The 16,763-nt window shown below is 38.1% G+C and overlaps 1 protein-coding gene across 1 annotated transcript in view; it reads right to left on the bottom strand.

The window, feature by feature from the left end:
- The window catches only part of spock1 (SPARC (osteonectin), cwcv and kazal like domains proteoglycan 1), a 268,384-nt gene that overhangs the window by 125,271 nt on the left and 126,350 nt on the right, over window positions 1-16,763 (bottom strand). Inside the window, exon 3 of the mRNA XM_017486158.3 lies at window positions 10,274-10,319. Within this exon, the coding sequence (XP_017341647.1) occupies window positions 10,274-10,319 (46 nt within the window). The remainder of the gene's footprint in view (window positions 1-10,273; window positions 10,320-16,763) is intronic.

Below are 16,763 nucleotides of genomic sequence, written 5' to 3' on the forward strand. Positions count from 1 at the left end.
AGAGAGAGAGAGAGAGAGACAGACAGAGTGTCAGAGAGAGAGAGAGAGAGAGAGAGAGAGAGAGCGGTTTCCAAAGAAATCTTGCATAAAATATCAGAATATGTGCCTGAAACCAAAGCTGAATCTTACATTTAAATATTAAACATCTAGCACAGTTTCAATAATGATAAAACCCCTAATGACCTTAATCCAACACTCCCAGGCTGTTATGACTCCCAAGCAGAACTAAACACTACAGTGCATCCGGAAAGTATTCACAGCACTTCACTTTTCCCACATTTTGTTATGTTACAGCCTGATTCCAAAATGGATTAAATTCATTATTTTCCTCAAAATTCTACAAACAATACCCCATAATGACAACATGAAAGAATTTTGTTTGAAATCTTTGCAAATTCATTAAAAATAAAAAACAAAAAAGCACATGTACATAAGTACTCACAGCCTTTGCCATGACACTTAAAATTGAGTTCAGGTGCAACCTGTTTCCACAGATTGGAGTCCACCTCTGGTAAATTCAGTTGATTGGACATGATTTGGAAAGGCCTACACCTGTCTATATAAGGTCCCACAGTTAACAATGCATGTCAGAGCACAAACCAAGCCATGAAGTCCAAGGAATTTTCTGTAGACCTCCGAGACAGGATTGTATCGAGGCACAAATCTGGGGAAGGGTACAGAAACATTTCTGCCACATTGGAAGTCCCAATGAGCACAGTGGCCTCCATCATCTGTAAATGGAAGAAGTTTGGAACCAGCAGGACTCTTCCTAGAGCTGGCCGCCTGGCCAAACTGAACGATCCAGGAAGGAGGGCCTTACTCAGGGAGGTCACCAAAAACCCGATGGTCACTCTGACAGAGCTCCAGCGTGTCTCTGTGGAGAGAGGAGAACCTTCCAGAAGAACAACCATCTCTGCAGCACTCCACCAATCAGGCCTGTATGGTAGAGTGGCCAAATGGAAGCCACAGCCCACCTGGAGTTTGCCAAAAGGCACCTGAAGGACTCTCAGACCATGACCAAGACAAAGATTGAACTCTTTGGCCTGAATGGCAAGCGTCATGTCTGGAGGAAACCAGGCCCCACTCATCACCTGGCCAGTACCATCCCTACAGTGGAGCATGGTGGTGGCAGCATCATGCTGTGGGGATGTTCTTCAGCGGCAGGAACTGGGAGACTAGTCAGGATCGAGGGAAAGATGAATGCAGCAATGTTCAGAGACATCCTTGATGAAAACCTGCTCCAGAGCACTGTGGACCTCAGACTGGGACGAAGGTTCATCTTCCAACAGGACAATGACCCAAAGCACACAGCCAAGATAACAAAGGAGTGGCTACAGGACAACTCTGTGAATGTCCTTGAGTGGCCCAGCCGGAGCCCAGACTTGAACCCGATTGAGCAATGTGTCAATAAAAGCTCGGAAACAGAGACAAGTGACATCAGCCTTGAAACTGGTGAGAGTAAAAACTGTGTTAAGATGACATTAATGCTATTCTAACTTAAATAATCACTCATTATAGCAGTGCTGAACAGAAAAGCATGTGGAATGAGGAGTGAAACATGATGAGACATACAGTTTTAACTTAAAAATGTTATGCACAGGTCCATAGAGGAGAAAAATGTCCACGTCCAAAAACTATCATAAATTTTTTTTTTCTACTTTCACTGACGTCAATTTTTTTTTACCAGCATCAGTTCTGATCATAATTACCAAACATTCATTCATTTTCAGAATTGTAACCCTTTAAATGCTTCTTTGTTTACATAATGCCACAGATGTTTTTTTATGAAAAAAAAAGAAAAATAGTCATTATTTCCCATATACTAAATGCTAATCAGAATTTTTTTATTTGATTATTACAGTCTTTGATATGTCAGTGATTAATAACAACATTAATTTTGATGCATTCAGATTTGTTATGCAAATTAAAACAACAACAACAACAAAAAAAACAACCTACCACTCAGGTCCATAAAGGCCAATAATGTCCATGTCAAAAAACCGTCATAGAAATATTATATATTTTCCACTTTCACTGACTTCGTTTTTTTTTTTTTTTTTTTTTTTTTTTTTTTTTTTTTACCAGCATCAGTTCTGATCATAATTACCAATTATTCATTCATTTTCAGAATTGTAACCCTTTAAATGCCAGTTTGTTTACATAATGTAAAAATATTCAAAGCTCAGTAAACTTCTTTGACTCGTATACATGGGGTGAGATTCGTGATTTCCACTACTATATTTCTTTCTCTCCAACTGTTCACACATACATAAAATTTTCAGTACACACATACAAACCACAACTCTGATATCCACACAAGCACATACATACATATTTATAGCTGAGTCATTTATTCAGTTGGTCTGCATTGCTCTATAATACAGCAGAATCAGAAAAAAGGAAAAGCATGGAAAATCCTACATATTAATACTACATATTTCAGAATTTTTTAAAAAATTCGATGTTTTGAAACCTTGTCAACAAAATAAAAGCCTATTAACACAGAATGCGTGATTTTATGCTTAAACGTCACAGGGATTAAATATTGCAGTTTGAATGGGTTTCAATGGGGACATTTTTGTCCTTATGATCCTGAGTGTAAATATTTTGTGTACCTAGTTTAAAATAGATTTATGGAAGCAAATGAGGGTGAAATATTAAAATTCCAATAACAGTCAGGGTTGCAATAACTAATCGATAAAATCGATAATTAAAATAATTGACAACAAATGTCATTATGGAATAGTTGCCCCCCCCCCCCCCCCCATCCACCCCCTCCATTAAACCCACAATCCCCCCCGCACTGGTCAGTGACGTCACTTCGCAATGGTGAAAAACGCATTTCTATGAATAAAACACATCTGGAAAACAGCGGAGGTCACAGAGTGAGCTGCTGTGGGAAATGTGCACGATCCAGGTCATCCAAAACATGAGAATGTTTTATATTCAGCGCTTCGAACAAGCTCGTAAATGTATTAACGTGGCTCGTCGTGTCAGATGCTGCTACAGATGCGTGTGATGTTTAATGTGTTCCGGACGTGTTTTCTGCAGCACAGAAATGACACTTTTACCTTTATATCCTTATCTGTAAATGTTAGAAATTCACGCTAATATTTCCATTTTGTATAAAGCCTCGTCCTGACAGCGAGTGAGTCTCCGTTAAACTTCACTGAACGAGCGCGAGTCCACGCATGCGCATCATTCAAACAGCACATGATAACTCTGCCTAAAATATTCATTCTGATCAAATATGTTGTTTGCTGTATTTAAAAACTAAAGTAATTGTGTTTTTATGAGAGCAGTAACTTTAATGGGGTTATAACATGTAATTGTATATAAATGTAAGAAGTGTCATATATTTTCAGAATAAAGAAACGTGACTGTGTTCAGAGTGAATGTGTGTATTACTGCAGAACATTCAGCCTCTTACCAGTTAACACTTAGTTTGTGCTTTTATTTTACATTTTTAATATAATGATTTAACTTCTGCTTTAAAGCTTGTGGACGATCAGTTGTTTTTTTTGTTTTGAAAATATAATGTTAATAGTTTAAAAAAATCCTTCGCACAGTGTATAGCATAACCCACACAGATTCATTTAATACTTTTTTCATAGCCTTCAATGTGCACAATGTTTGAAGGACAACATCGGGCAGAACGTGAAATAAGTTTGTTTTTTTTTCCCCAAAAAAAGTAAAGAAAATAAAAATGGCCCTTTCAATCCAACGAATCGATCAATCGAAGAAATACTCGACAGATTCATCGATTTTCAAAATAATCATTAATTGGAGCCCTAATAAAAATACACACCGTTTGTAAAATGTATGCTGTCTGGATTAACACAGACAAAATGATTTTCAAAATAATAATGAAAAAGACAAAAATGACAAAAAAGGATGCACAAAGGTTAAGAAAGTAATAAAGTTCTGGGTAGTAATGCCCCACATTTCCTCTAGTATAACAACAAGCCCTGTGTTATATTCCTTACACTGTATACTGTATCTATTCTGCCGTGTGATGGAGTGGCACCCTGCCCAGGGTGTACCCCGCCTTGTGCCCGATGCTCCCTGGGATAGACTCCAGGTTCCCCTGTGACCCTGAAAAGGATAAGCGGTATAGAAGATGGATGGATGGAGGATGGATGTATACTATATCTGTCTCTATCAGACTTATTGCACTTTGGTTTCTTTAAATGTTTGTATAGCTGTGTAACTTTTTTGTATTAATCTTTTTTCATGGTTTTTTTTTTTTTTTTTTTCATTTTTCGTTTTTTGTTTTGTTTAGTTTTTTTTTTTTTTTTTAACTCTATTGCAAAGTCTGAGTACTATTTTCCATTTTTGCTAGAAAAAGGTTAAAGGTATTGTTCAGATATTAATAAGGAGTAAGTATTACTACAATAAGAACAAGGGTTTAAAGTTTTGTGTTTGATACAAAGGGATTTCTAGGAAACCAAAGACCAGGTACGACCACCAGATTTGTGAAAAGAGTAGAGAGGGGGTGTGTGTGTGTGTGTGTGTGTGTGTGTGTGTGTGTGTGTGTGTGTGTGTGTGCGTGTGTGTGTGTGTGTGTGCAACAGTAACGACAGAGTGAGAAAAACGTGACTGGATTCTCAGTGAAACACAGAGCAATGAATCTGACATTCAGACTTACAGTAAATTTCTGCAGTCATAATGTATGCGTACAAACACACACACACACACACACACACACACACACACACACACACAATGATAAAAGAATAAAGGGTGGCTTGTACAGCGTGTAAGATTGAGGGGGGTGGAGCGGGGTGTTGGACAATGTCGACGTCTCTGTTCAGTAGCTGATAAGAGAGTCGAGGGAACGCTCTCTGACCTTTTCAATCCTCTGGCGCACAGTCTCTTTGTCCCCCTCTCTCACATTGCCTCAGTCAGTGAGAACATACTGAAGATCCCCAAGGATGGCTCGAGGTCAGATTTCTCCGCTGTTAGAAGGATTCATATAGGATTTTGCGTTTGGATGAAAGCATGTTCCCTCCAGGATACAGAAGGCTGATGCGGCTCTATAGCACTGCTGCTCTGTCACCCAGTTTTCTTCTGCTGAATGATGGCATATTTTCAAGATTTTCAGTAAATCTAATATAGTTACACCTACTTTTAAGGTTAATGGTGCTATACTGTATATGTTTTAACATATGCTTTATACTGCAGTGGTTCTCAGCCAGATTGGAAGGTGGGAGCAAATTGTTTTCAAGAAAAACACAGACAGGGCATCATTTGTGTACTTGATGTATTTTATTGCTTTTCAGATAGAATGTGCATAAAAAATGAAAACCCCCACGCTCTCTCTCGCTCTGTATATTCATTTTGCTGGGGAGAAGCGGAGCTTAGACTGCCTTTTATCTAGCTGTCAGTGCAGACCAGTGTTGCCAACTTAGCGACTTTTCAGACCCCTTTAGCGACTTTTTGCAAAAAAAATAATAAAATCTAGCGACTTTTTGTACAAACCTTAGCAACTTTCCAAATGTTAGCAGTACTGTCCTGCAAGTGCGAGGTCTTGCTTTCCTGCTGCACTCACACCTCTCTCTGTGTCTGCTCTATTCAGAGAGTGTCTGAGAGCCGGAGATTTAACAATGTCATGGATAACGAGACGCACCCTCCGTCCCAATTTACTTCATTCATATGCGAATGTTTTTGGAACGCAAGACGAATATAATGCAACATGTTTTACATGTAAAATAGTCCACATTATTACAGCCCAGTTCTCTTCTTCAAAGTAGTTATAGTGTTCAGAAACATTTTTGATCATTCAGGTTCCATAAATGAATGGAACATGTAGATAGATAGATAATCATTATACCTGATCTCCTCCAATATGGATCGAGGGGGTGGACCGTGCCACATGATAGGCAGGCGTGGGGCGGGGCTTTAGTTACAAAAGCTTGAGAACCTCTGCTTTATAGGATGTTAGGTTTCACATTTATGCTACAACATTTCATTTCAATAGCAACACTTCTGATCTCTTAAATGCATAGACTCACTCGATGACATTTGCCCTCCAGCTCATCACAAACCCTTGGGCTGTCTCTCACACAGACGTGAAAGCACCCCAAGCACTGGCTTCTATCAGCTTTGCCTCGGCAAGCACAATAGCACAATTCTTCCCTTTTCCCAATTCCACACTCATTGTATAAATGAAATCCCTTCCAAGGCACAACTAGATACCTACCTACCTACATCACCTACATCTAATTACACTGTTATCACAATGCACATGTTTAGAGAAATTATGAGCTAACTCTCATCAAACTAACTGAAGTGCCATCAATGCCATTTCGATCATTTCTTGCCAAGCCAGGTTTTGATACTCCTCAGAGATGCTAGAGAGATTTAACGAGTAGAGCCAAAATGAAGTACACAGATTACTAAATTTTTTTTAAAAATTGTAGAGGCATGTTATTACATTATGTCCAGCCTACACTAGGCACCATGAAGTGCTCACGGTACGTTTTAGTGAGTCGAGTAATCTCAGAGGGTTCGAACCAGAAATGAAATGTCAGTATATATTTGTACAATTCTACCTGGAGAAATCACACAAAGAACTACAGTTGACCCTGATGTCCAAAATATACAGTATATACAGTAAGGAACAAAACAAGATGGAGCCTGCTGCAGTAGGACAATATTCAAGAACGTAGTGGTGTGATACCCTTTGCGTCAGTATTAACAACTCAAATTTTCCAATAACAGCATGTCAATTTACACCGACTATCCTGTTCAAAAATTCACACTGATCATTCTGTTTAAAAGTTTACACCCCCCTGGCTCTTAATGAACGGGTTCATTTTTATAAATTCAGCTATTATCTTTTCTTGTGGACTATATGTAAACATCTGTTATGTGAAATAGGTTATTTAGGGCAAGACAAATAAAGAACAAAATGGGATTTTTTTGATCAATCTTATTTTGTTAGCAGTATTAAGATTTTGCAGATTCTGCAAGGGGTATGCAAACTTTTGGGCACAATGTTGACATGTGGAGACAGAGTTCCAGTTTAAACCAGCTAAATGTTTTTCGGGAAATAAAGAGGGTCTCTCGAGTTCTGCACATGTACACGGGGATTTTTTGCATGTAGTTGCGCAATGTTGACTTTCGTGATTGGTCTTAACACCTACAGGCTGCAGCCAATATTAACACTTCTCTATCAGCGTCACAGGACCGATCAGACTACTTCAGGGAAGTTAACAGAGTCTTAACGGAGGCGAAAATCTTCACAAAAACAGTTACTTTAACAGATGTGATAGTGGAAACTTTGATATGGATAAAACTGTGTGCACGTACCTGAAATTATCCAGGGTCGATCTATTTTGAATGCCTTTGTTCATATTTTCACTAACATACCTTGCTATGTATTATATCCACAGTTATGTTAGCCTTCATATTTATTAATTATCTCTAAGCAGAGATTCTTTTAAATGAACAGTATTTGTTTTGTGTCACACATACAGTGCGAGAAATAAGTATTGGACGCATCAACATTTTTTTCAGTAAATATATTTCCAATGAGGCTATTTACATAAAATTTTCACCAGACATCATCATTAACTCAAAACATCTGGAAATATAAAGAATTGACAACATTAAAGTCCATAAATAAAGTTATGTGTGATAAAGTGGAATGACACAGGGAAAAAGTACTGAAAACGCTAACAGCCCCACACCATGATGCTTCCACCTCCAAACTTCACTGCTGGTGTAGTGTTTTTAGGGTGACGTGCAGCGCCATTTCTTCTCCAAACACGATGAGTAGTATGACAGCCAAAAAGTTAAATTTTGCTCTCGTCTGACCAGACTACACTCTCCCAGTATTTCATAGGCCTGTCCAAATGAGTTGTAGCAAACTTTAAACGAGCTTCGACATGCCTTTTCTTTTGTAATGGAGTCTTGCGGGTGAGCGTGAGCAGTGGAGTGCACTGTCTATTGTTTTCTCTGTGACGATGACACCTGCTACCTCCGAGTGTTTCTGGAGCTCTTTCCGAGTGGTCCTTGGCTCTTGGGCTACACTTCTGGCTATTCTTCTGACTCCCTGGTCAGAAATCTTGCGAGGAGCTCCTGTGCGTGGCCGGTTGATGACGGAGTGATGTTGCATCCTCTTGCGGATAATGACCCCAATGGTGCTTACTGGAGGATTCAGAAGTTTTGAAATACATCTGTATCCGATTCCATCAATATGTTTTGCAATAATAAGTTTCCGAAGGTCTTGGGAGAGCTCTTTGCTTTGACCCATCATGAGATGTTTCTTGTGTGACACATTGGTAACGAAAAGCCTTTTTATAGACCATCAATTTACTATCAATTTATTAACCCAGCTGATATTAATTTGCACAGATAGAGGGTATATTTGCTTACGGATTTCAGCTGGTTCCTTGCCTTACCTTGTCTTGGAGAACTACTTTTTCTTTGTATGTTCAATACTTTTTTCCTGTGTCATTGCACTTTATCACACATAACTTTATTTATGAACTTTAATGTCGTGAATTCTTCATATTTCTGGATTTCTGTTGAAAATTTCATGTGAATAGCCTCAATGGAAATATATTTATTAAAAAAATGTTGACGCATCCAATACTTATTTCCCCACTGTATTTCAGGAATGTTGTTCATTGATTTTTCCTGTGCCTGTCTTGGTACTCAAGAAAGCATATTTTTTGGTGGAGATATGAAATAATTAATGTACATTATACACACACACACACACACATATATATATATATATATATATATATATATATATATATATATAAACACACACAGTATATACAGTATAGAGGTTTTTATATGTTTATATTTCAATTTGATTTACATTCCAGTCATCTGGGAGAAAAAAGAAAAGAAATGCCTCAACTAGAGTTCCCTCAGTGTATCTTGGCCAATTCCACCACTGGTTATAAGTGATAACATGAAGTAATGTGCTTTGTGGATGATCCACAACACTAAATGTATTATAAACAGATAAAAATGATGCCATTCTTTAATCAAATAAAAGATGTTTGCATGTGCTGCTGTACTGCTGTATAAGAGGTATAAAATGTGCTGTTATAGGGTGGTAACAGTAACTTTGCTTTGTGTTGGGTCAAATCACACCACACTGTCATTGATTATTTTCCTATAACAGCACACCCACTTTGTCTTTTGTTGTTGTTGTTGTTGTTGTTTTGTTTTCTTTTATAAATGTTACATGTATACTTTGTTATTTATCCTGGCTATATTACCTGAACAACAAATTACACATGTCAACTACTTCACCCATAATGTTTTATTTGAGCTACACTTATTCAAGCTACATTGTGCTACATGTGAACTCTCTCATCTGTAGGCAGACAGCAAATGAAACAGCATTAGTGTGGCAAAAACAGGAGGGTGAAGTGCCCAAGCTGTGTTTGTTATTCAGGGCAGCTGGTGTGAGAGCTGAGCTACGTGTTAGAGTGTGAAAGTTCCAAGCTGTAACAATCTTATTGTACAGTTTGGCTCTCTTTGATCACCATTATCAAGAGAGATGTACCTTTCTATTCACCTGTCTACCTGCGTGTCAGTGTCTCTTAGCCTTTATCTTTCTCGATATATCCCTCTAGACTACTCAATAAAGTGTTCCTTTTACTTTCTAACACACACACACACACACACACACACACACAGTAACCTGTCCAAGGTGTAGTAAACCTCACGATCACTATGTTCATCAAATTACCATGCCTAATTTAATTAACATTTCTCCATAATTACAAGTACATTATGTTTCTGATCCATTACAGATGAGCAAGGCACTGTGTTCAGCTCAGTGAAAGAGTGTGAGTGTGTGTGTGTGTGTGTGTGTGTGTGTGTGTGTGTGTGTGCTTTCACATAAAGTAGGTTTTAATAGCGTAATTTCTCTTAAAGAAAACAGCATTGTAAACGTAATTATATAAATGAATACAAGTACATACATACTCACAGATTTCATGCAGAACATTTTTTTTTAAACTCCAATAAATCTTTATCCCCCCATCTCTCTCTCTCTCTCTCTCTCTCTCTCTCTCTCTCTCTCTCTCTCTCTCCCTTGTTATTGATTGGCCAGATGTGCAGCACAGATTGTTGAGATCAATGACCTATAAAATGGAGAGTCCCCCTGTGTGATTGGAGGATTTTCTATACGATTCATTTAGGAGATGTGAGGCCAAACGAGGCGAGACGAGTGAAAGAATGCTTATACAGTTGAGGCAGCATGAATTGACACAGCGACACATAGACACAATTCTCATACCTTTGTCTTGTGCTTTGCTTGGGCCCCAGGTCCTGAAGGAATCATCCTATAGAAAGACAAAATAAGTCCTCTATCAGAACTGAGAAGAAAAAATCCTACACACATCTTTGATCAGTATGTATGTCAGTCCATGTGTATTGAGTTCCTAGAACCGTGTTATACATATGAAGGCTTAACCATGAATGACTCAACCATTTTAATTAGAGATGCACTGATACTAAATTTCTCAGCCGATATGATAACCAATTATTCAGAGTGATATCGGCCGATACCGATAACCAATACACATAGTTCTGCCTTTTATACCTTCTTTTAAATTAATAATAATTAATTCCACAATTCTGAAATAAATGCAATTAAACACTTTACTCTCTCTATTTCAACAAGTTGTTTGACAGTAACTGGTCTCATAAACACAAAACACATTACTCACATTAACATTAACACATGAACTCAATTCTGAAGATTAAAGTAAGATTTCTTAACTTATTGAATGTTATTAATTCATATTAACAGAATTAATTGGATGAATTGTAAAAATCCACCTGTTAGTCTCACCTTCACTCGCCACAAACAAATGCATTTCTACTTCATCATTAACATCAAACTGCTAATATATAATACACACTTTTTTATATATTAACATTAACTGCATATGAAATACACTACTCTACAAATATATTTTTCTGTGTAATATATACTTTTTTGTCAACTCATCTTCATTTAAATCTTTCAACGGTGTACTGGAGCTTTAATTCAGCTCGAGCAGTACGGAAAAAAAAAACCTCGACGTCGAAACTCCCGCTTCACTGCTGCTCACTTCCAGTGTAAAATTTTTATCAGTGCAGAGATTACAAAGTGCAGTTTTGTCGTCATTCCACTCAAGCGACATCATCTTTACACACAGCACAAAGTCGATGTGTTTTCCCTCCTTCTTTTGATTGACAGGATATAATCGGCCCTGATCATCGGATGTAACGTGAAAAATTGCCTTTATCGGCCAATACATCGGTGCATCTCTAATTTTAACCATTAGGTGTCATTTGTGTCCCTCAGAAGTACTGTATGAATGCAATGCATGATTGAGGTAATATCTCCAACTCTTTGAAATCAGCTTAACCTTCAAATAAAATCATTAACTCAGTCATTAAATCTTTTACCAGAGGACAAATAATGGAATTTCCACAATAGTGGTTAATGGCTCATAAGGAAGCAGACACTCAGGGCTTTAAGATTTTGCAGTTTTTCATGAGTATTTATTTTTTTTACTCAGCCTACTAGGTTTAAATGTTATAATTTTATTGTATCTTATCCAAAAAAGCTTTAGTTGTGCTGTCTGTTTTATCTCTGTACCAATGTTACTCTAGGGAGGTGTGAATTGTTTGTCCAGCAGGGGGCTCACACTCCTCCATTATCCCATTGCCCTGCTCATCAGCAGCTAAACACAAAGTCATGATACTCTACATACAGAAACCCAACAGTGTCCTGACTAATCTTATAACAGACTTGTGGTGATAAAATAAATCATTTGTTTATACTGATTGAAAATGTCTGATAAGTCGATTTCTATTTCACCAGCAGAAGGGAACGCCAGTTCCATAAGTTCCAAAACTTCACTTTCCATAAGTCATCCATTATCATTTATTCTTAAAAAAAAAAAAAAAAAAAAAAAAAACCTTTTTCCTTCCTACAACATTTACTCAACTCTGTTTACGCCTGAAATATTTAGAATATCACAGGGCAGTCTAACACACTCGGAGGAACGTGCTACCTACCCTCTTCCACATGTATGAGCTCACAGATGCCTATGATTACTTAGTACCACTGGGATTGACAGTGGAGCAGGAGTATGTAACTCCTCCCACCCAGAGAGCACAGCCAATTTTGCTCCCTTGGCTCCTGACCATGGATGGCTGTGGCATCGTCAGGATTCGAACTCGCAATCTTCTGAATGATCTTTCGCTTGTGCCACTCAGGAGTCAAAATAATACGAATTTTATGTAAATAATTAGATTTACATATGGTAAAAATTTACAATAGTAGATTAGTAGATTTACAATAGTCTTTCTGCTATCAGCAGGGAAAAAAAACATTGAAAAGTATGGCTATAAAATACAGCCATTATCATCAAAGAAACCTTGTTTAAATGAGATTGTTGCCTAAGACGAGTTAATGTTTTATTAGATTCAATGCTGAAACATTATTAAAGAACAATTAAGTTATAAGAGTTACGATGGCTAACTTGCCGTTACTGTAATCACACTCTTGGACTTGGACTGGGGCCAGCAACCTACTATATGTCCTGGTTCATTTCTATTCATGCAAAAGTAAACCAGGTTACACAGCTTGGATCTGAATAGCCACTGTGCAGACACACGTGAAGGCAAACCTCACGGCACATTAGTCCCAGCCAGGGCATTTCTAAAAGCTTTTGCATTTCGACCTGAATAACAGCCGCGTTTTGAGCATGATGAGGGCTTAAAGCCAATATTAATTAACTGCTTTTCACCCCGGAAGTAATGTACTTATCAGAGCAGGAGCACTAAGTCATTTCAAAGTAATTTTTTTTTTGTTTTTTTTTGTGGGGAGGGATGGTGTATTTGCAGTTGAGTTTTTCTTACAACCAAGTACTTTTCCCGCATAGTTTTTTCCCCACTAAAGCTATAAAGATTATGCTGTTAGTAAATAATGGAAGTCTGTCTCACCCAAAACACACTGTGGCTTAATCTTTTGTAATCTAGAAACATGACCAAATGTCAGGTATTTCCCCTTCCAACACTCAGTGTGCTTAAGCTACTGACTTTGTTTACATTACCATGTATGTTTTTGTTTTGGCTTCTGTCTTGTCTCCGCCCCTGTTTCGTTATTGGTTGTTCCCCTCACGAGTCATGTTCATTCACACCTGTTCCTAGTTTTCCGCTTGATTAGTCTGTGTACACTATTTAAACCCCTGTGTGACTTTGTTCTCCACGCAGTATTGTTGAGTGTTTGTTTCCATGTTTCTTACGCTAGTTCTTGACCGTGTTTTGTTTCTTAGTTTACGTATTTTGGATTACCCCTGCTATTGCTGCTCATAGATCGCCCAAACCTTTGTTTGAGTAGTGTTTATGAGTTTTGAGTCCCGTTTTAGATTTGTCTGCCTTCCTCTAATAAAACGCTTAAACGGCATTTGCATCCGGTTCACCCTGCGCTTTATGACACCAAACAGAAAGCTCCAACAGTACAGGGTAGCCATCTTGGATAACGGGAATTACTTTATTTCCTCAGTGCAGTTTGGTTTCATTCCTCCCCCTGGCACTGCTTCCCAAATTTCTGGTGTAATTCTAGTGGAATTCTGGAGGTTATGAGTAATTTCACTAAATTTAAAACTTGTAAAAATAGAACAACTCCTCCTGTTTCACCAAAGCATATATAATGTAGCACCCAAACCTGCCTGTGTGTGTGTGTGTGTGTGTGTGTGTGTGTGTGTGTGTGTGTGTGTGTGTGTGTGTGTGTGTATGTCTGTGTGTGACTATATATAACTGGGAAATTGTGATTTCTATAAAGGAAACATAATGGGGATGGCGATGGCAATGGCAACCCACATCAAATGCAACTCAATGCTAGGTAACTAGGTAAATAAGTAATTATAGGATAAATGATTGAATCTGTGTGTGAGAGATTTTGTAGAAGTGTGACAGCAAATAAAAGCAAAGCCAGGAGAGAGTCAGAGTGAGAGAGCAAGAGACAGACAGACAGAGACATAGAGACAGACAAAAGAAAGAGAGTGAGCGAGATAGCGCAAGGTTGCGGCTTCCCAAGATAAACTAGGCCATGGCTGACCACAGGCTTCCAGCTGAGAGTGACAGTGAATTGTGGGTAAAAATAGGACACCATTGAACTCTAAAACTTGCAAACCATCCAATCATTTCCAACCAAACATCCCTTCAGGCCTTAGGCCATATGAATGCCCTTCCATCTCTATCTCTCTCTGTCTCTCTCTCTCTCTCACTCAAAAAGTTTCAGTGACCAATCAAAATGTCTTTGAGAATGTTTCAGAAATATTGTGCTACAGTGATTCACCCCCCTTAAACTTTTCCTGATTTTGTAATCTACAACCTGGGACTGAGCTGGAATTAAATTGGACTTCTTTTTTTTTTGTCCCATTTGATTTACACAATACATCTAGCATTACATCCATTTCAGTTCAAACACTACAAAACGTGGAAATATTCAAGGGGAGTGAATACTTATGTAAGGCACTGGACATCACAGATCCTCTAACAAGATGGTGGAGTGAAGCTTAACATGCCTCTGAAATCAAAATTGTTTTTTGGGGGGTTTTTGTAGCTTGATTTTTTTTTTCTTCTCATTTTAAATGTATGTTTCATCATTCATGTCTGGAAATGGCCTTTTTTTGATGATGGGATTTCTTGTTCAGTAAGAACAAGAAAAAGGTTCACACTCTCTTCCATGTTTTCCATATTTAAATAACTCGCTAAGATACTGTCAAGTTTGTTTAGATTCGGCAGGGTGTGGCATACCTTGAACACCGTTATCTCTTATGTAAGTCAGTCAAGCACATCAACACAACATTATTCTGACTTTCACAAGGATGTACATCCACCTACAGAATCTACTCGAATATTACAGGCCATTTCATGGGTTTTACAAGGCTATAAGGATATTGTTTAGTTTAAATGGAAATGAGCAGATTTTTTTTTTTTTGCACTCTTGACACATACAAGCTTTACGGAAGATAAGTCTGTATTTGCATTTTTATTATTTCTGCAATTTTCGACATTTTCAAGGTTAATCTGATATGGTGCATCAGCGATGGCAGAGACGCTAAAAAGCATATGTGGAGGTTTGCCAACTTTCAGATTCTGTCAATTTTGTGTGTACATATGTAATAATAATAATAATAATAATAATAATAATAATAATAGACTAGACATTGTAAACAATGAAATGTCTGATTAAGCTAATTTCTGGCAATGGATGTTTTATTTAAAAGTGTACATTGTATATACACACAGTCGCTCTCTCTCTCTCTAACACACACACACACACACACACACACACACACACACACACACACACACACCCATTCTGCATAAAAACGACAGAAGACCTGTAAAAACTGCTTGCTAAGGTTTGTTCTCAGCAAAGCTTAACTGCTCTAAATTGATAATAACACTCTGTGTTTTATTCCCAGAGGCCTCAGTGAAAACTGGAAGACGCACACTTCATTATTCATTATTATAAAGATGGAACAACAATGGCAGCTTTAAAAGTAGCACTGAGCAGTAAATCACAGCTTTGTGTTGTTGTTTTTTTTTTTCTTTCTTTCTTCTCCGGTTCCTGGGTTTCCTCTAAAGAGGGAAGATGCAGCGCTGGTCATTTTAAAAGTGTTGGTCCACAATAACAGCCATTACTCCTATCACAAAATGTCTTTTTATTGTATGGTGAAGAGTAGGAGGAACTACTGGAACAAGCTTAAAAAAAAAACTTCCTTCATTTCCATTTTCCGTACACATTAGACGTCGGTTTCACCTCTCAGCACACACACGGCAAGAGCAAAGAGGATCTGAGGCCTCTGATATTTATAGAAATGCTGCTCATGTTGGCTAATAATTAATACACACTTGATAAATGTTAATCTACAACAAATAATTAGGACTTTATTTGAATAACACATACATGGATGTGAAAGACTATTCAATATTCTGAAATGTGATATACCTTTTGATACCAGAGCAAAATATTCTTGCAGATTAGAGACCACAGAAGGTGTGTAAACTCAGTGAAAATAAGGAATGAATTGGTGTTTATATACAGTACATTCTCCCTGTCCCATGTCTGCATGGGGTTCCTCAGGGTTCTCTAGTTTCATTTGTTGTGTACACAAGCACTGGTATGCCAGCTAGGGTGGACACTCCTCTCATACCCAGTGGCGTTAACGTTATTAGCAGCTGTGGCTCAGGTGGTAGAGCGGGTTGTCCACTAATTGTAGAGTTGGCGATTCGGTTCCCGGTCCACGTGACTCCACATGCCGAAGTGTCCTTGGGCAAGACAGTGAACACCAAGTTGCTCTCGATGGCAAGTTAGTGCCTTGCATGGCAGCTCTGCTACCATTGGAGTGTGTGTATGAATGGGTGAATGAGACACAGTGTAAAGCGCTTTGGAAAAAAGCGTTATATAAGTGCAGACCATGTTAGATTATGACAGTTTTTTCTGACAAACTTCAACGCTATGAAATTTCAGTGAATCACAACTGCTTCTTAAGCGTTTCTATAAATATTTTGTGCGATCAGGTTGCATTAAAATGTGTTTAAATGAGAAGTGGGAGAGACATGAAAGAGAATCCTTGAGCATGAAAAAGTGAGCATGTGGAAAAAAAATTAAGCTCGAGAGAGTGTACGTAAGAGTGGGAGAGATCGTGAGGTACGCATGAGAGAGAGAGAGAGAGAGAGAGAGAGAGAGAGAGAGAGAGAGAGAGAGAGAGAGA

Source organism: Ictalurus punctatus, chromosome 14, assembly GCF_001660625.3.
Source record: "Ictalurus punctatus breed USDA103 chromosome 14, Coco_2.0, whole genome shotgun sequence".
NCBI classification, from domain to species: Eukaryota; Metazoa; Chordata; class Actinopteri; order Siluriformes; family Ictaluridae; genus Ictalurus; species Ictalurus punctatus.